Below are 21,740 nucleotides of genomic sequence, written 5' to 3'. Positions count from 1 at the left end.
TCCTCCTGCACATCTCCTCTAGGGCAGTGATGGTTTGGGGGCTGTGGCCCGTTCCTCCTGCACATCTCCTCTAGGGCAGTGATGGTTTGGGGGCTGTGGCCCGTTCCTCCTGTACATCTCCTCTAGGGCAGTGATGGTTTGGGGGCTGTGGCTCGTTCCTCCTGTACATCTCCTCTAGGGCAGTGATGGTTTGGGGGCTGTGGCCCGTTCCTCCTGCACATCTCCTCTAGGGCAGTGATGGTTTGGGGGCTGTGGCCCGTTCCTCCTGCACATCTCCTCTAGGGCAGTGATGGTTTGGGGGCTGTGGCCCGTTCCTCCTGTACATCTCCTCTAGGGCAGTGATGGTTTGGGGGCTGTGGCCCGTTCCTCCTGTACATCTCCTCTAGGGCAGTGATGGTTTGGGGGCTGTGGCCTGTTCCTCCTGCACATCTCCTCTAGGGCAGTGATGGTTTGGGGGCTGTGGCTCGTTCCTCCTGTACATCTCCTCTAGGGCAGTGATGGTTTGGGGGCTGTGGCCCGTTCCTCCTGTACATCTCCTCTAGGGCAGTGATGGTTTGGGGGCTGTGGTCCGTTCCTCCTGTACATCTCCTCTAGGGCAGCGATGGTTTGGGGGCTGTGGCCCGTTCCTCCTGTACATCTCCTCTAGGGCAGCGATGGTTTGGGGGCTGTGACCCGTTCCTCCTGTACATCTCCTCTAGGGCAGTGATGGTTTGGGGGCTGTGGCCCGTTCCTCCTGTACATCTTCTCTAGGGCAGCGATGGTTTGGGGGCTGTGGCTCGTTCCTCCTGCACATCTCCTCTAGGGCAGTGATGGTTTGGGGGCTGTGGCCCGTTCCTCCTGTACATCTCCTCTAGGGCAGTGATGGTTTGGGGGCTGTGGCTCGTTCCTCCTGTACATCTCCTCTAGGGCAGTGATGGTTTGGGGGCTGTGGCTCGTTCCTCCTGTACATCTCCTCTAGGGCAGCGATGGTTTGGGGGCTTTGGCCCGTTCCTCCTGTAGATCTCCTCTAGGGCAGTGATGGTTTGGGGGCTGTGGCCCGTTCCTCCTGTACATCTCCTCTAGGGCAGTGATGGTTTGGGGGCTGTGGCCCGTTCCTCCTGCACATCTCCTCTAGGGCAGTGATGGTTTGGGGGCTGTGGCTCGTTCCTCCTGTAGATCTCCTCTAGGGCAGTGATGGTTTGGGGGCTGTGGCCCGTTCCTCCTGTACATCTCCTCTAGGGCAGTGATGGTTTGGGGGCTGTGGCTCGTTCCTCCTGCACATCTCCTCTAGGGCAGTGATGGTTTGGGGGCTGTGGTCCGTACCTCCTGTACATCTCCTCTAGGGCAGTGATGGTTTGGGGGCTGTGGTCCGTTCCTCCTGTAGATCTCCTCTAGGGCAGTGATGGTTTGGGGGCTGTGGTCCGTTCCTCCTGTAGATCTCCTCTAGGGCAGTGATGGTTTGGGGGCTGTGACCCGTTCTTCCTGCACATCTCCTCTAGGGCAGTGATGGTTTGGGGGCTGTGGCCCGTTCCTCCTGCACATCTCCTCTAGGGCAGTGATGGTTTGGGGGCTGTGACCCGTTCCTCCTGTACATCTCCTCTAGGGCAGTGATGGTTTGGGGGCTGTGGCTCGTTCCTCCTGCACATCTCCTCTAGGGCAGTGATGGTTTGGGGGCTGTGGCTCGTTCCTCCTGCACATCTCCTCTAGGGCAGTGATGGTTTGGGGGCTGTGGCTCGTTCCTCCTGCACATCTCCTCTAGGGCAGTGATGGTTTGGGGGCTGTGGCCCGTTCCTCCTGCACATCTCCTCTAGGGCAGTGATGGTTTGGGGGCTGTGGCCCGTTCCTCCTGCACATCTCCTCTAGGGCAGTGATGGTTTGGGGGCTGTGGCCCGTTCCTCCTGCACATCTCCTCTAGGGCAGTGATGGTTTGGGGGCTGTGGCCCGTTCCTCCTGTACATCTCCTCTAGGGCAGTGATGGTTTGGGGGCTGTGGCTCGTTCCTCCTGTACATCTCCTCTAGGGCAGTGATGGTTTGGGGGCTGTGGCCCGTTCCTCCTGCACATCTCCTCTAGGGCAGTGATGGTTTGGGGGCTGTGGCCCGTTCCTCCTGCACATCTCCTCTAGGGCAGTGATGGTTTGGGGACTGTGGCCCGTTCCTCCTGCACATCTCCTCTAGGGCAGTGATGGTTTGGGGGCTGTGACCCGTTCCTCCTGTACATCTCCTCTAGGGCAGTGATGGTTTGGGGGCTCCCGTTCCTCCTGTACATCTCCTCTAGGGCAGTGATGGTTTGGGGGCTGTGGCTCGTTCCTCCTGCACATCTCCTCTAGGGCAGTGATGGTTTGGGGGCTGTGGCCCGTTCCTCCTGCACATCTCCTCTAGGGCAGTGATGGTTTGGGGGCTGGGACCCGTTCCTCCTGTGCATCTCCTCTAGGGCAGTTATGGTTTGGGGGGCTGTGGCTCGTTCCTCCTGCACATCTCCTCTAGGGCAGCGATGGTTTGGGGGCTGTGGCCCGTTCCTCCTGCACATCTCCTCTAGGGCAGTGATGGTTTGGGGGCTGTGACCCGTTCCTCCTGCACATCTCCTCTAGGGCAGTGATGGTTTGGGGGCTGTGGCCCGTTCCTCCTGCACATCTCCTCTAGGGCAGTGATGATTTGGGGGCTGTGGCCCGTTCCTCCTGCACATCTCCTCTAGGGCAGTGATGGTTTGGGGGCTGTGGCTCGTTCCTCCTGTACATCTCCTCTAGGGCAGTGATGGTTTGGGGGCTGTGGCCCGTTCCTCCTGTACATCTCCTCTAGGGCAGTGATGGTTTGGGGGCTGTGGCCCGTTCCTCCTGCACATCTCCTCTAGGGCAGTGATGGTTTGGGGGCTGTGGCCCGTTCCTCCTGTACATCTCCTCTAGGGCAGTGATGGTTTGGGGGCTGTGGCCCGTTCCTCCTGTACATCTCCTCTAGGGCAGTGATGGTTTGGGGGCTGTGGCCCGTTCCTCCTGCACATCTCCTCTAGGGCAGTGATGGTTTGGGGGCTGTGGCTCGTTCCTCCTGCACATCTCCTCTAGGGCAGTGATGGTTTGGGGGCTGTGGCTCGTTCCTCCTGTACATCTCCTCTAGGGCAGCGATGGTTTGGGGGCTGTGGTCCGTTCCTCCTGCACATCTCCTCTAGGGCAGTGATGGTTTGGGGGCTGTTGTCCGTTCCTCCTGTACATCTCCTCTAGGGCAGTGATGGTTTGGGGGCTGTGGCCCGTTCCTCCTGTACATCTCCTCTAGGGCAGTGATGGTTTGGGGGCTGTGGCCCGTTCCTCCTGTACATCTCCTCTAGGGCAGTGATGGTTTGGGGGCTGTGGCTCGTTCCTCCTGCACATCTCCTCTAGGGCAGTGATGGTTTGGGGGCTGTGGCCCGTTCCTCCTGCACATCTCCTCTAGGGCAGTGATGGTTTGGGGGCTGTGGCTCGTTCCTCCTGCACATCTCCTCTAGGGCAGCGATGGTTTGGGGGCTGTGGCCCGTTCCTCCTGCACATCTCCTCTAGGGCAGTGATGGTTTGGGGGCTGTGGCCCGTTCCTCCTGTACATCTCCTCTAGGGCAGTGATGGTTTGGGGGCTGTGGCCCGTTCCTCCTGCACATCTCCTCTAGGGCAGTGATGGTTTGGGGGCTGTGGCTCGTTCCTCCTGTAGATCTCCTCTAGGGCAGTGATGGTTTGGGGGCTGTGGCCCGTTCCTCCTGTACATCTCCTCTAGGGCAGTGATGGTTTGGGGGCTGTGGCTCGTTCCTCCTGCACATCTCCTCTAGGGCAGTGATGGTTTGGGGGCTGTGGTCCGTACCTCCTGTACATCTCCTCTAGGGCAGTGATGGTTTGGGGGCTGTGGCCCGTTCCTCCTGTACATCTCCTCTAGGGCAGTGATGGTTTGGGGGCTGTGGCCCGTTCCTCCTGTACATCTCCTCTAGGGCAGTGATGGTTTGGGGGCTGTGGCCCGTTCCTCCTGTACATCTCCTCTAGGGCAGTGATGGTTTGGGGGCTGTGGCCCGTTCCTCCTGCACATCTCCTCTAGGGCAGTGATGGTTTGGGGGCTGTGGCCCGTTCCTCCTGCACATCTCCTCTAGGGCAGTGATGGTTTGGGGGCTGTGGCCCGTTCCTCCTGTACATCTCCTCTAGGGCAGTGATGGTTTGGGGGCTGTGGCCCGTTCCTCATGCACATCTCCTCTAGGGCAGTGATGGTTTGGGGGCTGTGGCCCGTTCCTCCTGCACATCTCCTCTAGGGCAGTGATGGTTTGGGGGCTGTGGCCCGTTCCTCCTGTACATCTCCTCTAGGGCAGTGATGGTTTGGGGGCTGTGGCCCGTTCCTCCTGTACATCTCCTCTAGGGCAGTGACGGTTTGGGGGCTGTGGCCCGTTCCTCCTGCACATCTCCTCTAGGGCAGTGATGGTTTGGGGGCTGTGGCCCGTTCCTCCTGTACATCTCCTCTAGGGCAGTGATGGTTTGGGGGCTGTGGCCCGTTCCTCATGCACATCTCCTCTAGGGCAGTGATGGTTTGGGGGCTGTGGCCCGTTCCTCCTGCACATCTCCTCTAGGGCAGTGATGGTTTGGGGGCTGTGGCCCGTTCCTCCTGTAGATCTCCTCTAGGGCAGTGACGGTTTGGGGGCTGTGGCCCGTTCCTCCTGCACATCTCCTCTAGGGCAGTGATGGTTTGGGGGCTGTGGCCCGTTCCTCCTGCACATCTCCTCTAGGGCAGTGACGGTTTGGGGGCTGTGGCCCGTTCCTCCTGTACATCTCCTCTAGGGCAGTGATGGTTTGGGGGCTGTGACCCGTTCCTCCTGCACATCTCCTCTAGGGCAGTGATGGTTTGGGGGCTGTGGCCCGTTCCTCCTGCACATCTCCTCTAGGGCAGTGATGGTTTGGGGGCTGTGGCCCGTTCCTCCTGTACATCTCCTCTAGGGCAGTGATGGTTTGGGGGCTGTGGCCTGTTCCTCCTGCACATCTCCTCTAGGGCAGTGATGGTTTGGGGGCTGTGGCTCGTTCCTCCTGTACATCTCCTCTAGGGCAGTGATGGTTTGGGGGCTGTGGCCCGTTCCTCCTGTACATCTCCTCTAGGGCAGTGATGGTTTGGGGGCTGTGGTCCGTTCCTCCTGTACATCTCCTCTAGGGCAGTGATGGTTTGGGGGCTGTGGCCCGTTCCTCCTGTACATCTCCTCTAGGGCAGTGATGGTTTGGGGGCTGTGGCCCGTTCCTCCTGTACATCTCCTCTAGGGCAGTGATGGTTTGGGGGCTGTGGCCCGTTCCTCCTGTACATCTCCTCTAGGGCAGTGATGGTTTGGGGGCTGTGACCCGTTCCTCCTGTAGATCTCCTCTAGGGCAGTGATGGTTTGGGGGCTGTGGCCCGTTCCTCCTGCACATCTCCTCTAGGGCAGTGACGGTTTGGGGGCTGTGGCCCGTTCCTCCTGTAGATCTCCTCTAGGGCAGTGACGGTTTGGGGGCTGTGGCTCGTTCCTCCTGCACATCTCCTCTAGGGCAGTGATGGTTTGGGGGCTGTGGTCCGTTCCTCCTGCACATCTCCTCTAGGGCAGTGATGGTTTGGGGGCTGTGGCCCGTTCCTCCTGTACATCTCCTCTAGGGCAGCGATGGTTTGGGGGCTGTGGCCCGTTCCTCCTGCACATCTCCTCTAGGGCAGTGATGGTTTGGGGGCTGTGGCCCGTTCCTCCTGCACATCTCCTCTAGGGCAGTGATGGTTTGGGGGCTGTGACCCGTTCCTCCTGTACATCTCCTCTAGGGCAGTGATGGTTTGGGGGCTGTGGCCCGTTCCTCCTGTAGATCTCCTCTAGGGCAGTGATGGTTTGGGGGCTGTGGCTCGTTCCTCCTGCACATCTCCTCTAGGGCAGTGATGGTTTGGGGGCTGTGACCCGTTCCTCCTGCACATCTCCTCTAGGGCAGTGATGGTTTGGGGGCTGTGACCCGTTCCTCCTGCACATCTCCTCTAGGGCAGTGATGGTTTGGGGGCTGTTCCTCCTGTACATCTCCTCTAGGGCAGTGATGGTTTGGGGGCTGTGGTCCGTTCCTCCTGTACATCTCCTCTAGGGCAGTGATGGTTTGGGGGCTGTGGCCCGTTCCTCCTGCACATCTCCTCTAGGGCAGTGATGGTTTGGGGGCTGTGGCCCGTTCCTCCTGCACATCTCCTCTAGGGCAGTGATGGTTTGGGGGCTGTGGCCCGTTCCTCCTGTACATCTCCTCTAGGGCAGCGATGGTTTGGGGGCTGTGGCTCGTTCCTCCTGCACATCTCCTCTAGGGCAGTGATGGTTTGGGGGCTGTGGCCCGTTCCTCCTGTACATCTCCTCTAGGGCAGTGATGGTTTGGGGGCTGTGGCCCGTTCCTCCTGTACATCTCCTCTAGGGCAGCGATGGTTTGGGGGCTGTGGCCCGTTCCTCCTGCACATCTCCTCTAGGGCAGTGATGGTTTGGGGGCTGTGGTCCGTTCCTCCTGTACATCTCCTCTAGGGCAGTGATGGTTTGGGGGCTGTGGCCCGTTCCTCCTGCACATCTCCTCTAGGGCAGTGATGGTTTGGGGGCTGTGGCCCGTTCCTCCTGTACATCTCCTCTAGGGCAGTGATGGTTTGGGGGCTGTGGCCCGTTCCTCCTGTACATCTCCTCTAGGGCAGTGATGGTTTGGGGGCTGTGGCCCGTTCCTCCTGCACATCTCCTCTAGGGCAGTGATGGTTTGGGGGCTGTGGCCCGTTCCTCCTGTACATCTCCTCTAGGGCAGTGATGGTTTGGGGGCTGTGGCCCGTTCCTCCTGTACATCTCCTCTAGGGCAGTGATGGTTTGGGGGCTGTGGCTCGTTCCTCCTGTACATCTCCTCTAGGGCAGCGATGGTTTGGGGGCTGTGGCTCGTTCCTCCTGCACATCTCCTCTAGGGCAGTGACGGTTTGGGGGCTGTGGCCCGTTCCTCCTGTACATCTCCTCTAGGGCAGTGATGGTTTGGGGGCTGTGACCCGTTCCTCCTGTACATCTCCTCTAGGGCAGTGATGGTTTGGGGGCTGTGGCTCGTTCCTCCTGCACATCTCCTCTAGGGCAGTGATGGTTTGGGGGCTGTGACCCGTTCCTCTTGTACATCTCCTCTAGGGCAGTGATGGTTTGGGGGCTGTGGCCCGTTCCTCCTGCACATCTCCTCTAGGGCAGTGATGGTTTGGGGGCTGTGGCCCGTTCCTCCTGTACATCTCCTCTAGGGCAGTGATGGTTTGGGGGCTGTGGCTCGTTCCTCCTGCACATCTCCTCTAGGGCAGTGATGGTTTGGGGGCTGTGGCTCGTTCCTCCTGCACATCTCCTCTAGGGCAGTGATGGTTTGGGGGCTGTGGCTCGTTCCTCCTGCACATCTCCTCTAGGGCAGTGATGGTTTGGGGGCTCCCGTTCCTCCTGTACATCTCCTCTAGGGCAGTGATGGTTTGGGGGCTGTGGTCTGTTCCTCCTGTACATCTCCTCTAGGGCAGTGATGGTTTGGGGGCTGTGGTCGTTTCCTCCTGTACATCTCCTCTAGGGCAGTGATGGTTTGGGGGCTGTGGTCGTTTCCTCCTGTACATCTCCTCTAGGGCAGTGATGGTTTGGGGGCTGTGGCCCGTTCCTCCTGTACATCTCCTCTAGGGCAGTGATGGTTTGGGGGCTGTGGCTCGTTCCTCCTGTACATCTCCTCTAGGGCAGTGATGGTTTGGGGGCTGTGGCTCGTTCCTCCTGCACATCTCCTCTAGGGCAGTGATGGTTTGGGGGCTGTGGCCCGTTCCTCCTGTACATCTCCTCTAGGGCAGCGATGGTTTGGGGGCTGTGGCTCGTTCCTCCTGTACATCTCCTCTAGGGCAGTGATGGTTTGGGGGCTGTGGCCCGTTTCTCCTGCACATCTCCTCTAGGGGAGCTGGCTATATACTGCAGGGGAGCTGGCTATATACTGCAGGGGAGCTGGCTATATACTGCACGGGAGCTGGCTATATACTGCACGGGAGCTGGCTATATACTGCACGGGAGCTGGCTATATACTGCACGGGAGCTGGCTATATACTGCACGGGAGCTGGCTATATACTGCACGGGAGCTGGCTATATACTGCACGGGAGCTGGCTATATACTGCACGGGAGCTGGCGGGCCTCTGGGCCCCCGCGCGGTTCTGGGGTGCTTGCGGGCCTCTGGGCCCCTGCGCGGTTCTGGGGTGCTTGCGGGTCACTAGGAGCCTCTTACACCTGTTTGTAGGTGACAAGTTCTTATTTTCCTCCATAATTTGTAACTAAATTCGGACCTTGTGATGTTCTGGGGTTCTTCTCAGAGTTGAGGTTCTGCAGGATCTCTGGTCTTTGTACACAATTGGTGGTGGGCTCGGTAGGACCCTCGTGATATTTGTTGGGGTCCCTTATGACCTTTCTCTTCTGCAGCCCCCCCCAGCAGGCGGCGGCGCGGTAAAGACCTGGGCGCAGGCCAGCACCACGCATGGAGCACAAGGAGATGGTAAGCGGACGCCTCCGGGGCAGGATTGGCCGCTCGGCCGGCGATTGCTTCAGCCTCTTGTCTTCCCGTGCAGGTGGAAAGGCATCAAGCCGACAGTCGCCATTCTCTCGAGAGGAATTTCCAACCCTGCAGGCGGCTGGGGACCAGGACAAAAGTGGGCAAGACCAGAACACCTGCGCTGTGTCGTATGGGCCCGGACCAAGCCTCCGCCCCCAGAGTAAGCCCCGCCCTTGTGTGTAAGACTCCTCCCCATGTCTGTGACTTGTGGAATCGTCCTTTATTGTCCGTCATTTCCGTTTCCTTCAGATGCGACGAGCTGGAGGGACGGGGGTGGGAGGGGGGCACTTGGTCCAGGCTCCCTGGATGGTGAGAGCCGCGAGCCCCCCCCTGAGGCGGGGCCCCCCTCCAGCAGTGAGCCTGCCCTGCGGCCGGGGCTGCCTCCCCCTGCTCCCCAGCAGTTCCCTCCATATCGGGGGATGCTGACACCATTTGTGAGTATGACAGAGGATTGTCCTGAGTGGGAACATGTCTGCACGATAATAAGACTTCTCATCTCTCCCAATCCAGATGTACCCCCCGTACCTGCCCTTCCCCCCTCCGTATGGGCCACAAGGAGCCTTTCGCTTCCATGGGGCAGAAGCTCCCAGGTAACGGACCTCCATGTTTCCTGTATAATTGGGCATTTTAGATGCAACCGCTACACGACTGTCTCCTCCCCCAGGTTCCCACGTCTGGCTCTTCCGCGCACCGCACAGACCGCACCCAGGATGCCGGAACCGGTGAGTCGCCCGTCCATCCTGAAGCAAGACGATCTGAAAGAATTTGATGAACTGGATCAGGAGGCGGATGAAGGATGGGCAGGTACTTGGTGGCGGCAGCGGACGCCCCTTAGTCATGGGTTTATGTGGCTTTCTTGGCAGGATGGAAAGGCTCCCCCTCGGGGGACAGTCTCCTCTCAGCACTCTCACACTGCTCCTGACCTCCCTCTAAATATTTCAGGCAACTTTTATACTATGTCTCTGAACCTACGACTTCTGGTACAAGGCAAGAACATAGTGAGGTAAGACGGGGGCTCGGCTGCGCCGGTCTCATGTAGCAGTCTTAAGGTTTTTTTGTTTTTTTTCTACTCTTTAACTAATTCTGGAGTTTTTGTCTGTCAAGAAGGACATTGCTGAGAAATTGTTTCTATTAAGAGGCGGCGTGTGGCTCCCCTCACTTGTTGCCTTCCATGTCTTAGCTTCACCACAGATATTATTGAAGTGGCCTGAGATTCTCAGGAGCGACATGAGAGTGCGCGGAGGTGACTGTCCTGCTAGAAGACCTGGATGCGTTTCCTCCTACGCCAAGAGAAGATCATACGAGATGTCACTTGTGTTTACTGCCAGAGCTGCTTCAGAACTGCTTTCCCCCATATGTGGGGCTGGCATCAGCAGACTTGGCTGATAGGGACGTGACCCAGTGACTACAAGCCCCATCATTAGGTGACTGCCTCTAGGACCATGTCTCCTGTTCCCTCCTCAGTCTTCATTGCTTTACCCCCTAGGAGCACATGAAGAGGTGGATTACTCTGAAAAACTGAAGTTTAGTGACGATGAGGATGGGAAGGACACAGACAGTGAGGATAAAAGGTGCGAATGCCCCAGGCTCATGGAAGGGTTAATGATTTGTGTAGAGGGCAGTGAATATCTTCTGACTGTTCGCCATATATTTGCAGGGACAATGAAGTTCCCAGCGCTGAAAAGCCGCCCCCTCCTCCAAATACTACTGAGACCGATACGAGGAAGATTTCCCCTACTGAGGAGAAGCCTCCGGTGGTCAAGGCAGCGTGGCCCGAGGCCCCCCGGGCTCCAGAGCCCCTGCAGGCGCCTGTCACAGCCGCTCCGAGGGCACACCGGGGACCCACTCCTGAGATCAAGGTACATTGTGCGACCTGTTAACCAAAAGGGACGCAGAATCCGTGAGTCTATGCTTAGGTTTGACTCCATTCCCTCTTTCTAGGATAAGCCCGTGTCCCCGCCGGCGGCTGCACCCATGGAAGATGAGGATGAGGCCTGGCGTCAGCGGAGGAAGCAGTCGTCCTCCGAAATCTCCCAAGCTGTGGAGCGCGCCAGGAGGAGAAGAGAAGAGGAGGAGCGCAGGATGGAGGAGGAGAGAAGAGCCGCCTGTGCAGAGAAGCTCAAGCGCCTGGATATGAAGCGCCGCGCTGCGCCAGAAGAGGCCGAACAGACGGCAGGGAGTCCGAGGAGCGGGAGCAGCGAGTGCGCAGACCCTCCGCCCCATTCTCCAGGTAGATATTACATGCAGGGAGCAGCTTCTACTTTTACCTACATGTTATGTGACCTCAGATTTCGGTTCTCTCCATATAGTGTCAGAGCCGGCTCCCCCGACTGAATCTCCCCCACCACCCGTCACCGCTCCACCTCCGGCTCCTCCTGAAGTCCCTCAGGTCAAGGGAGAACCAAGCCCACCTCCCAGACCAGAGCCCAAACCAGAGCCGGTGCCAGTCGTGAGCCGACCGCAGGCCACAGGGCCCTCCCAGGGGGGGGGGTACAGCAAGTTCCAGAAAAGCTTGCCGCCCCGGTTCCAGCGTCAGCAGCAGGTGAGGGGTCTGCACTGGGCCCTGTGATGTACAGATGTGACCAGGGGTGAAAGGTTCACGTTAAAATATGTAAAATGGGAAACCTAATGTAACATTCACCCCCATGCAGGAGCAGCTGATGAAACAGTGGCAGCAGAATAGAGAGCCCACCCCTCCCTCCCCGGGCGGACCACCACCTCAACAGGCACCCTCAGCCCCTCCTTCTCAGAAGACTCTGTATGGAGGAGGATCCATGGGCCGGACCACCCCTGTACCTACTCCACAGCCAGCAGCTGCCCCCCTGCCGCCACCACATGTCAGCTATGATCCCCGCTGGGTGATGGTTCCCCCCTTCATTGATCCGCGCATTATGCAGGGGAGGCCAATGGATTACTACCCTCCAGCCGCTGGTGTGCACCCTACAGGTGAGGGCATGTCAGGGGGCTGCAGCGTCGCTCAGTTTCATCCTCTCTTGTTTTCATAACCTGTCTATGGTTCTTTTCCTAGGGCTCATGTCCCGGGAGCGATCGGACAGTGGGGGTTCTGGTTCGGATGGTTACGAGCGGCACGCTCCGCTGATGAGAGAAAGGGGAACTCCTCCAGCAGATCCCAAACTAATGTGGGGTGGAGAGATGTACAGCGCAGCGGACGCTTGTCCTCTGAGGCAGAATACAGAAGAGCAGGAGCGGGATCTGAGGTCAGTGCGGCCCCTGCTCTCCGTTATAGATGTTTATGACAGAAGTCTCATTGGTGTTCTGTCTCTTTAAACCTAGAAGTGAAACCCCACCAGTCCGCCCCCAGGCTCCCCAGCAACCGCAGCAGGCACCTTACATGGGCAACTTTACGGCCTATCAAGAAAGTGCTGTAGGGCGCCGATACCCAGTAGACGAGCAGCGTTCTTGGCATCCGCAGCGCAACCACATGGCCTCCCAGCAGCCGCCGATGGAGCAGAGACATTCAGATCCTGCACCTGCTCCACCCACCCCGGCCTCCGCTCCTGCAACGCAGCCGCGCCGAGCAGATGACGAACCGGTCCTGCTCCGAAGAGAAGCGGCAGCTCCTCCTGCCCAACCCCATACCTCCTCCAAAGCGGAACGGCACAAGGAGGACAGGAAAGAAACCACCAAAGAGGAGACCAAGCCTGAAAGACAGAGCATCAAGAATGAGTATCACAGACCTCCTCGTCGGGAGTCCAAGACCGAGACGCGCTGGGGACCTAGACCTGGGGGAGCAAACCGGAGGCACGAAGAAGCTTCATCTCCGAGTGTGGTGTCCTCTAATAGACGTGCCGGTCCTATCAAGAGGAGTGGCAGGAAAGAGGAATCGGGTGCCAGAGAGGTGCAGGAGGGTAAAACAGGTCAAGCTGCACTGACTGCAACTGAACCGGCAAAACCGAGAAATCCCTCCAATAGAGACGTGGAGCCGGCAGCGGGGTCACCTTCACGCAGGAGAAAGGAAACAGTCTTTGGCAACCCCCGAGGCTCCCCTGCACTTATCCCCTCATCTCGTGGCCGTGGCAGAGGTGAATACTTTGCTAGAGGCAGAGGCTTCCGTGGGGCGTACAGCGGGCGAGGACGTGGCGGCAGAGGCCGGAGTCGGGAGTTCCGCGGCGGATACGGGAGAGAGAGTCCTTTCTATAGAGACGAGGCCAACGCCATTAACAAGCCTGGCTTAAGACTTGCTGAGCGGGATCGTAACGCTAGCGAAACAAGAAGCGAGGGCTCAGAGTATGAAGAGGTTCCCAAAAGAAGGCGCCAACGTGGCTCCGAAACCGGGAGCGAAACTGAACCGGTCAATTTTGAAAAAGAGGCCGCAAAGAATGGACTTTCCTCACAGCAACAACATCGCATTGAATCCACTAATATTAATCCTCGACACCATGATAAGGTTCGTGACTCTGGGAGAGGGGGGCGTACCTTCACCCCTAGGGGCGTCCCCTCCAGGAGAGGCAGAGGGGGATCATCGAGTGTCCCTGTGACCTGGAGTCCGTTACCCAGGCAGCCGCCACCAGCATCTCAAGGTCCTCCGGCACCACTACCCACCCAGCTGAACAAGCCCGAGAGAAAACATGAGAAGGTGGTGCTGCACATGAGCCCCTCTGTGCCCAGTGATGAGAGGGTTCCCCCACCACCCAGGAGGAGGCGGCACGGGCGATCGCAGCAGCAGGACAAACCTCCACGTTTCCGAAGACTGAAGCAGGAGAGAGAGAATGCTGCCAGAGTCGGAAATGGATCGGTCCCATTGCCTCCCCAACAGCCGATCACCCCAATACAGGAGCAGCACCCCCGTCCAGCACCACCTGAGGAGGAGCGCCTGGCACCCAGACGAGGGCACAAGTCACCCGAGCCCTGCAACGCCAACTCCGACCAGGCCAACGAAGAATGGGAGACTGCGTCTGAAAGCAGCGACTTCACCGACAAGAAGGAGAAGGGCGACATTCCCGTCCAAAACGGTGGATTGGTGGTCGGGGCGCCCATTACTAGCGGAGGGAGAGATCAGAGAAAAGATCTGTCCAAAAGAAGCTTCTCCAGCCAGAGACCCGTCATGGAGAGACAGAACCGGCGACCCATGCACCCTGGAGGGCCCAGACCAGGGCGAGGCGGCGGGGGCAAGTCTGGGGAGAAGAGGAGCTTCCCCTCCCCTAGACACAGAGGGTGAGTAACGCTCCGGGGCGCGGGTACCCCAATGTGTGGTCTCGCCCTTATGCCATATGTTTATATCTTAGCGGCAGGACCAATGACGACCGCCCTTCCCCATCCGTACACCTTCCTCATCCTCCCCCCAACACGAACGCTGTGTATCGGGTGGACCGGGTGATTCACAGCGATCCTGCGGGGATACAGCAGGCGCTCAGCGAACTGGGGCAAAGACACGGCAAAGCCATCGCCATCAGACAGAACCTGGAGCTTCCTAGTGGGCGCTGCCAGCCCGGGCCGGGTCAGTACATCTCCTCCTGTGCATTGGGTCTTCCTGGTCCTATGTGTCTGTATTATAACCTGCTGTATTCCTCCTGCAGACTCCCTCCATGACGGCTGCGCTGGATCCATTACTGAAGGTTTTGTGGTTCCGGCACAGAAGCGAAGCGTGCGGTCACGGCGGGCACGAGAGGTAGTGGTGGATGTGGTGGTGGACATTTCCTTGTCTGGGCTCTCTGCCTTCCAGCTCATTGTTCTCTTATTGTTGTAGGATGCGCCTCACGGGGGGATGTCCATGAGCGCGCGGGTGTGGGCGCAGCGCTTCACCCGGGGGCATCAAGTAGAGTCGCTCAGGTCCAGAGTCTGGAGCAGGGAGCAGAGCGGTCAGTGACCAGGGGGATGGTCTTGGATCTATAAGATTTCTCTAAAACCTCTCTTACAACTTGTTTGTTTCTGTTTTTTTCCTCGCTGCCTTCAGATGACAGGGGAAAGCTGGGTGCCTCGTACCCGATGGACTCGTGGATGGAGCCTCTACATCCCTACGAGGACCCCATTAATACTGAGGTGAGTAGAGAGGGGGGGGCTGCATGTTGCACAACGATGTGGACAGTCGGCTCATTGATCCCCGTCCTTGTACCGCAGATGAGTCAGTCGGACAGCGGCGTGGACCTGAGCAGTGACTCGCAGCTCTCCTCCAGCAGTTGTAGTCAGCGCAGCTCCCCCGATGGTGGGATGAAGCCTGAAGGAGGGAAGCGGCCGGGCAGATCGGGGTCCATGGGGCACCCGCAGCAGCACGGACACGTTGTGGTAATGGAGCTCCGGGGCTTCTCTCTGGTCTGACTTGTTGTGTTGCTCTGCTATTCCTCATCCCGTCTTGTCTTGTAGTTAGCGGCACTTCCCCCTGATCCGATTGGAATGGAGCGAGTCCAGAAGCCTTCAGCTGAAGGTCCTGGTGCGTCCTCATCTCCATCCCCCAGTCTTAAGGTAAGTGTTCATCTGCTTCTTCCCTTCTTATCTTCAGATCTTGGCTAAATGTTTGTATTCTGCACAGGAGCCGTGTGATGGCGCCAATCAGGTGCGAGACGCCACTGGTAGCCAGCAGCCCCCCGGCATGGTAAGGACCCCCCTGCCCCCTCCCAGGTCTCATCACTGTCCTTCCCTCTGTGTATACTCTCTGTTATCTCTCAGACAGGCTCCTCGCAGCAGACATGGGATCTCCCACCCAACACGGCTGCTGTGGAACCGCAGATGGACCCTCGGCAGGTCGCCATATCCCCCGGGCACCCGGAGGGGACGCGATCCCAGCTGCCAGGTACTGCAGGAGGGGGGCGCTGTGTCATGCATGTGCTGTGTGTGCGCTCTGTATTCATCCGGCTTTCTCTCCGCAGATGATCGGAGACTGTATCCCAGCCAGTACTACCAGGTACAGACCGCAGAGAGGGCAAGCACTTACCTGACAGGGTCACATCGCACCCACTCATAGTCTCCATTGCTTGTATCTGTGGCAGGTGGACGTCCATGTCTCGAGCACGGGCAGCGGCTACAGACCCGGGACCCCTTCTCTGCAGCCATACAGGTCTGCGCCTCTCTCCTGACCCCTGCGCCTCTCTCCTGGCCCCTGCGCCTCTCTCCTGGCCCCTGCGCCTCTCTCCTGGCCCCTGCGCCTCTCTCCTGACCCTGGTCTTGTTCTGTGACAGGTCCCAGCCCCTGTATCTGCACACGGCACCATCACCGGGATCTGCTCTGCTCTCTGGCATCGCCCTGAAGGGCCAGTACCTGGAGTTCAGTGACTTGAGTAAGATGCCCGCAGGCAGCCTCCTGTACCAGGCCCCGGCCTTCCTCTACAGCGGCCATTACTGCCCCCCGCAGGTCAGTGTGGACCAACAGCAGCAGATGCTCCAGGTGAGTGGCGTCACATTGTACATTGCCGGGAAGCGGGCGTCATGTGTTGCACTGCCGGGGATCTGCGTGTAGGGGGGGAGCGGGCGTCACGTCCTGCACTGCCGGGGATCTGCCAGTAGGGGGAGCGGGCGTCACGTCCTGCACTGCCGGGGATCTGCCTGTAGGGGGGGAGCGGGCGTCACGTGCTGCACTGCCGGGGATCCGCCTGTAGGGGGAGCGGGCGTCACGTCCTGCACTGCCGGGGATCCGCCTGTAGGGGGGGAGCGGGCGTCACGTGCTGCACTGCCAGGGATCTGCCTGTAGGGGGAGCGGGCGTCACGTCCTGCACTGCCGGGGATCTGCCAGTAGGGGGAGCGGGCGTCACGTCCTGCACTGCCGGGGATCTGCCTGTAGGGGGAGCGGGCGTCACGTCCTGCACTGCCGGGGATCTGCCAGTAGGGGGAGCGGGCGTCACGTCCTGCACTGCCGGGGATCTGCCAGTAGGGGGAGCGGGCGTCACGTCCTGCACTGCCGGGGATCTGCCAGTAGGGGGAGCGGGCGTCACGTACTGCACTGCCGGGGATCTACCTGTAGGGGGAGCGGGCGTCACGTACTGCACTGCCGGGGATCTGCCTGTAGGGGGAGTGGGCGTCACGTGCTGCACTGCCGGGGATCCGCCTGTAGGGGGAGCGGGCGTCACGTCCTGCACTGCCGGGGATCTGCCTGTAGGGGGGAGCGGGCGTCACGTCCTGCACTGCCGGGGATCTGCCTGTAGGGGGAGCGGGCGTCACGTCCTGCACTGCCGGGGATCCGCCAGTAGGGGGAGCGGGCGTCACGTCCTGCACTGCCGGGGATCTGCCTGTAGGGGGGGAGCGGGCGTCACGTGCTGCACTGCCGGGGATCCGCCTGTAGGGGGAGCGGGCGTCACGTCCTGCACTGCCGGGGATCTGCCTGTAGGGGGAGCGGGTGTCACGTCCTGCACTGCCGGGGATCTGCCTGTAGGGGGGGAGCGGGCGTCACGTCCTGCACTGCCGGGGATCTGCCAGTAGGGGGAGCGGGCGTCACGTGCTGCACTGCCGGGGATCTGCCTGTAGGGGGAGCGGGCGTCACGTGCTGCACTGCCGGGGATCTGCCTGTAGGGGGAGCGGACGTCACGTCCTGCACTGCCGGGGATCTGCCTGTAGGGGGGAGCGGGCGTCACGTCCTGCACTGCCGGGGATCTGCCTGTAGGGGGAGCGGGCGTCACGTCCTGCACTGCCGGGGATCTGCCAGTAGGGGGAGCGGGCGTCACGTACTGCACTGCCGGGGATCTGCCTGTAGGGGGAGCGGGCGTCACGTCCTGCACTGCCGGGGATCTGCCTGTAGGGGGAGCGGGCGTCACGTCCTGCACTGCCGGGGATCTGCCTGTAGGGGGAGCCGGCGTCACGTGCTGCACTGCCGGGGATCCGCCTGTAGGGGGAGCGGGCGTCACGTCCTGCACTGCCGGGGATCTGCCTGTAGGGGGGAGCGGGCGTCACGTCCTGCACTGCCGGGGATCTGCCTGTAGGGGGGAGCGGGCGTCACGTCCTGCACTGCCGGGGATCTGCCTGTAGGGGGAGCGGGCGTCACGTCCTGCACTGCCGGGGATCTGCCTGTAGGGGGGAGCGGGCGTCACGTCCTGCACTGCCGGGGATCTGCCTGTAGGGGGGAGCGGACGTCACGTCCTGCACTGCCGGGGACCCGCCTGTAGGGGGAGCGGGCGTCACGTCCTGCACTGCCGGGGATCTGCCTGTAGGGGGAGCGGGGGTCACGTCCTGCACTGCCGGGACCCGCCTGTAGGGGGAGCGGGCGTCACGTCCTGCACTGCCGGGGATCTGCCTGTAGGGGGAGTAAGATACGATACGATATTGGGGTCCAGTATTTCTCCGCAGCGCTGGGGGTGTAGAGTCTCATCAGTGATGGCAAACAATGGTCTCAGACTAGTGACACATTCATTGTAACATTTTGGGGTGTAAATGGGGGGATTATCTCTTAGTGTTCGGGGGTCTCTCGGGTTTTGGCTGTTGCTATAGGTGACGCTTAGTAGAGCGCTCGGTCCACGGGTGACGCTTAGTAGAGCGCTCGGTCCATTGGTGACGCTTAGTAGAGTGCTCGGTCCACAGGTGACGCTTAGTAGAGCGCTCGGTCCATTGGTGACGCTTAGTAGAGTGCTCGGTCCACAGGTGACGCTTAGTAGAGCGCTCGGTCCACGGGCGACGCTTAGTAGAGCGCTCGGTCCACGGGCGACGCTTAGTAGAGCGGTCGGTCCACGGGCGACGCTTAGTAGAGCGCTCGGTCCACGGGCGACGCTTAGTAGAGCGCTCGGTCCACGGGCGACGCTTAGTAGAGCGCTCGGTCCACGGGCGACGCTTAGTAGAGCGCTCGGTCCACGGGCGACGCTTAGTAGAGCGCTCGGTCCACGGGCGACGCTTAGTAGAGCGCTCGGTCCACGGGCGACGCTTAGTAGAGCGCTCGGTCCACGGGCGACGCTTAGTAGAGCGCTCGGTCCACGGGCGACGCTTAGTAGAGCGCTCGGTCCACGGGCGACGCTTAGTAGAGCGCTCGGTCCACGGGCGACGCTTAGTAGAGCGCTCGGTCCACGGGCGACGCTTAGTAGAGCGCTCGGTGCACGGGCGACGCTTAGTAGAGCGCTCGGTGCACGGGCGACGCTTAGTAGAGCGCTCGGTGCACGGGCGACGCTTAGTAGAGCGCTCGGTGCACGGGCGACGCTTAGTAGAGCGCTCGGTGCACGGGCGACGCTTAGTAGAGCGCTCGGTGCACGGGCGACGCTTAGTAGAGCGCTCGGTGCACGGGCGACGCTTAGTAGAGCGCTCGGTGCACGGGCGACGCTTAGTAGAGCGCTCGGTGCACGGGCGACGCTTAGTAGAGCGCTCGGTCCGCTGGTCTTTCTCTTCCTGGCTTGCGCTTGTTCCGGACCCTTTTTCCGGTTCTTTCTGCAGAGGATTGTGGGGCAGATCCGTGGGGGGCATTAGGCACGTGGGGGGCATTAGGCACGTGGGGGGCATTAGGCACGTGGGGTCACATGGGGAGGATGAGGTTCGGTCCCGTCTTCCCGTTGGATTTTTCCTTTGTCTGATAATGCGGAGGTTCTCCCCCCAGGTCAGACAAGACTTGGCTCCTGCGTCCGACTATTACTCGGCTCCTCTACATCCGGCTGGACAGAGCACTTACCTGGCGGCAGCCCCCACCCAGCAGGTAAGTGCACATTGTCGCTGGTTTGTAGTCTGTTCCTCTTTCTTAACCCTTTCTGCGCTGTCAGGTTCTTCTCTCCATGGCGGATGCTCAGCTCCCGGTGATGGGTTTTGGATCCATGTCTTCGGCAGCGGCACAGCCTGCGCTCGTCCCTGTAGGTCAGACGCTGCAGCCGCTCCACCAGCTCTCCGCCACGGGCCGCACGCTCTCACCACACGTCAGGGGGGAGGTAAGTAGCGCCCGGAGGTAGGTGGAGCCAGGACTCCAGGGCAGATGTCTCATATCTCCCACCTTCTGTGTCTCCAGTATCCTGCACATTCACTCGACATGAAGCCGCAGGAAGATCCGAGGAGAAGCGGAGCGTCTGTCCCTGGGTCCGGAGGAAGGTGAGTGCCGCGGAGTGGAGGAGGGATGATGGGGGTCATTGTTCTATCACTACATCGTCCTCTCCATCTATTCAGGGTAAAACCTCCTCATACAAGTTATGGAGCTGCCAGAGCCCAGCGCTTTGAGGTCTATCAGCAGGTAAGTCCTCTGCCCAGACAGCGCCATTCTCTGTGTGGTGGCTGGAACGAGTCATTGCAGCCTGTTCACATAAAAGGATCTGCAGTAACTTGGTCTGACCACAGAAAACAGAGCGGCCTGCTCGCTTTCCTATTACCTAGCTTATATTAAAGGGGTTGTCCGGAGGGGTAAAAACATGGCTGCTCGTTCTGGGTGGGGCTTGGTATTGCACCTTGGCTCCATGCATCTCCGTGCAACTGAGCTGCAATACCGGCACTGACCACGGTCATGGGAGGCGCTTTATTCAAATCCTGGACAACCCCTTAACCTATTGTATGAAAATGCGTTTTTCTTTGTTTTCAGGGGGTGAATCGCGACTCTTCACACTGGACTCCAAGATCCTGGGACAGACCCCAGACCCGAGAAGGAGATTCCCAGAGCGAGGGGAGCTCCGCCTCCCGCAACCCCTGAGGCCCCTCCTATTTATAATATGTCCGGGGTAGGTCCCTGATAATGGGGGCGCCGCAGAGCAGCTGACAATGGTCGGCGGATTATTATTCCTCTATGTTACAAAAGAAAATTAAAAATTATGTCCCTCGCTTTATTTTTGTTTTAGGTTTTTTTTTGTTTTTTTTTTTCATCCCAAAAAACCTCATGCAACTTATTTTGTTTTGCCCTTTTTTTTCTGAAAAATAAAGAATATTTTCTCCCATGCGGCGGCCGGTTTCCTGTGTTGTGAAGGGGCAGTAGGATGATGGGGGTGATGATACACTAATATGGGAGATTAATCTCAATCATTTTTAGTTATCAAAATTTGGGTTTTTGCAGAATCTTTCAGTGTAATTTGTAATAACTGATGGACACAGGAATATTTCAGGCCTGAAACGAGGTTTATTGTACTTAGAGAAAATGTGCAATAACAACATGTGACCGGTGTATGCAAAAGGATGTGCACCCTCATCATGTGCCGGATGTGACGGGTGTAATAGTCTGTGCACCCTCATCATGTGACGGGTGTAATAGTCTCTGCACCCTCATGATGTGCCGGATGTGACGGGTGTAATAGTCTGTGCACCCTCATCATGTGCCGGATGTGACAGGTGTAATAGTCTGTGCACCCTCATCATGTGCCGGATGTGACAGGTGTAATAGTCTGTGCACCCTCATCATGTGACGGGTGTAATAGTCTCTGCACCCTCATGATGTGCCGGATGTGACGGGTGTAATAGTCTGTGCACCCTCATCATGTGCCGGATGTGACAGGTGTAATAGTCTGTGCACCCTCATCATGTGACGGGTGTAATAGTCTGTGCACCCTCATCATGTGCCGGATGTGATGGGTGTAATAGTCTGTGCACCCTTATCATGTGCCGGATGTGATGGGTGTAATAGTCTGTGCACCCTCATGATGTGATGGGTGTAATAGTCTGTGCACCCTTATCATGTGCCGGATGTGATGGGTGTAATAGTCTGTGCACCCTTATCATGTGACGGGTGTAATAGTCTGTGCACCCTCATCATGTGCCGGATGTGACGGGTGTAATAGTCTGTGCACCCTCATCATGTGCCGGATGTGACAGGTGTAATAGTCTGTGCACCCTCATCATGTGACGGGTGTAATAGTCTGTGCACCCTCATGATGTGCCGGATGTGACGGGTGTAATAGTCTGTGCACCCTCATCATGTGCCGGATGTGACAGGTGTAATAGTCTGTGCACCCTCATCATGTGCCGGATGTGATGGGTGTAATAGTCTGTGCACCCTCATCATGTGCCGGATGTGATGGGTGTAATAGTCTGTGCACCCTTATCATGTGCCGGATGTGATGGGTGTAATAGTCTGTGCACCCTCATGATGGGATGGGTGTAATAGTCTGTGCACCCTTATCATGTGCCGGATGTGATGGGTGTAATAGTCTGTGCACCCTTATCGTGTGACGGGTGTAATAGTCTGTGCACCCTCATCATGTGCCGGATGTGACAGGTGTAATAGTCTGTGCACCCTCATCATGTGCCGGATGTGACGGGTGTAATAGTCTGTGCACCCTCATCATGTGACAAGTGTAATAGTCTGTGCACCCTCATCATGTGACGGGTGTAATAGTCTGTGCACCCTCATCATGTGACGGGTGTAATAGTCTGTGCACCCTCATCATGTGACGGGTGTAATAGTCTGTGCACCC

General features: G+C 59.0%; 1 protein-coding gene across 1 annotated transcript in view; it reads left to right on the top strand.

The window, feature by feature from the left end:
- PRRC2A (proline rich coiled-coil 2A) overlaps positions 1-20,270 on the top strand; it is a 38,947-nt gene extending 18,677 nt beyond the window's left edge. The window contains exons 5-32 of the mRNA XM_072132217.1: positions 8,377-8,449; positions 8,523-8,666; positions 8,756-8,940; positions 9,017-9,096; positions 9,171-9,310; positions 9,993-10,077; positions 10,164-10,365; positions 10,448-10,736; positions 10,816-11,048; positions 11,158-11,452; positions 11,535-11,724; positions 11,801-13,681; positions 13,753-13,964; positions 14,044-14,135; positions 14,214-14,325; positions 14,421-14,506; positions 14,585-14,749; positions 14,828-14,926; positions 14,994-15,056; positions 15,131-15,254; positions 15,331-15,365; positions 15,451-15,518; positions 15,640-15,844; positions 18,962-19,057; positions 19,122-19,283; positions 19,361-19,440; positions 19,516-19,579; positions 19,922-20,270. Of these exons, the coding sequence (XP_071988318.1) occupies positions 8,377-8,449; positions 8,523-8,666; positions 8,756-8,940; positions 9,017-9,096; positions 9,171-9,310; positions 9,993-10,077; positions 10,164-10,365; positions 10,448-10,736; positions 10,816-11,048; positions 11,158-11,452; positions 11,535-11,724; positions 11,801-13,681; positions 13,753-13,964; positions 14,044-14,135; positions 14,214-14,325; positions 14,421-14,506; positions 14,585-14,749; positions 14,828-14,926; positions 14,994-15,056; positions 15,131-15,254; positions 15,331-15,365; positions 15,451-15,518; positions 15,640-15,844; positions 18,962-19,057; positions 19,122-19,283; positions 19,361-19,440; positions 19,516-19,579; positions 19,922-20,029 (5,568 nt within the window). The 3' untranslated portion in view covers positions 20,030-20,270. The remainder of the gene's footprint in view (positions 1-8,376; positions 8,450-8,522; positions 8,667-8,755; positions 8,941-9,016; positions 9,097-9,170; positions 9,311-9,992; positions 10,078-10,163; positions 10,366-10,447; positions 10,737-10,815; positions 11,049-11,157; positions 11,453-11,534; positions 11,725-11,800; positions 13,682-13,752; positions 13,965-14,043; positions 14,136-14,213; positions 14,326-14,420; positions 14,507-14,584; positions 14,750-14,827; positions 14,927-14,993; positions 15,057-15,130; positions 15,255-15,330; positions 15,366-15,450; positions 15,519-15,639; positions 15,845-18,961; positions 19,058-19,121; positions 19,284-19,360; positions 19,441-19,515; positions 19,580-19,921) is intronic.
- The last annotated feature ends 1,470 nt before the right edge of the window (positions 20,271-21,740 follow it).

Source organism: Engystomops pustulosus, unplaced genomic scaffold (genome assembly GCF_040894005.1).
Source record: "Engystomops pustulosus unplaced genomic scaffold, aEngPut4.maternal MAT_SCAFFOLD_272, whole genome shotgun sequence".
Lineage (NCBI taxonomy): Eukaryota > Metazoa > Chordata > Amphibia > Anura > Leptodactylidae > Engystomops > Engystomops pustulosus.
Note: the sequence above shows the minus strand (reverse complement) of the source record. Positions and strands in the feature narration are given on the sequence as shown.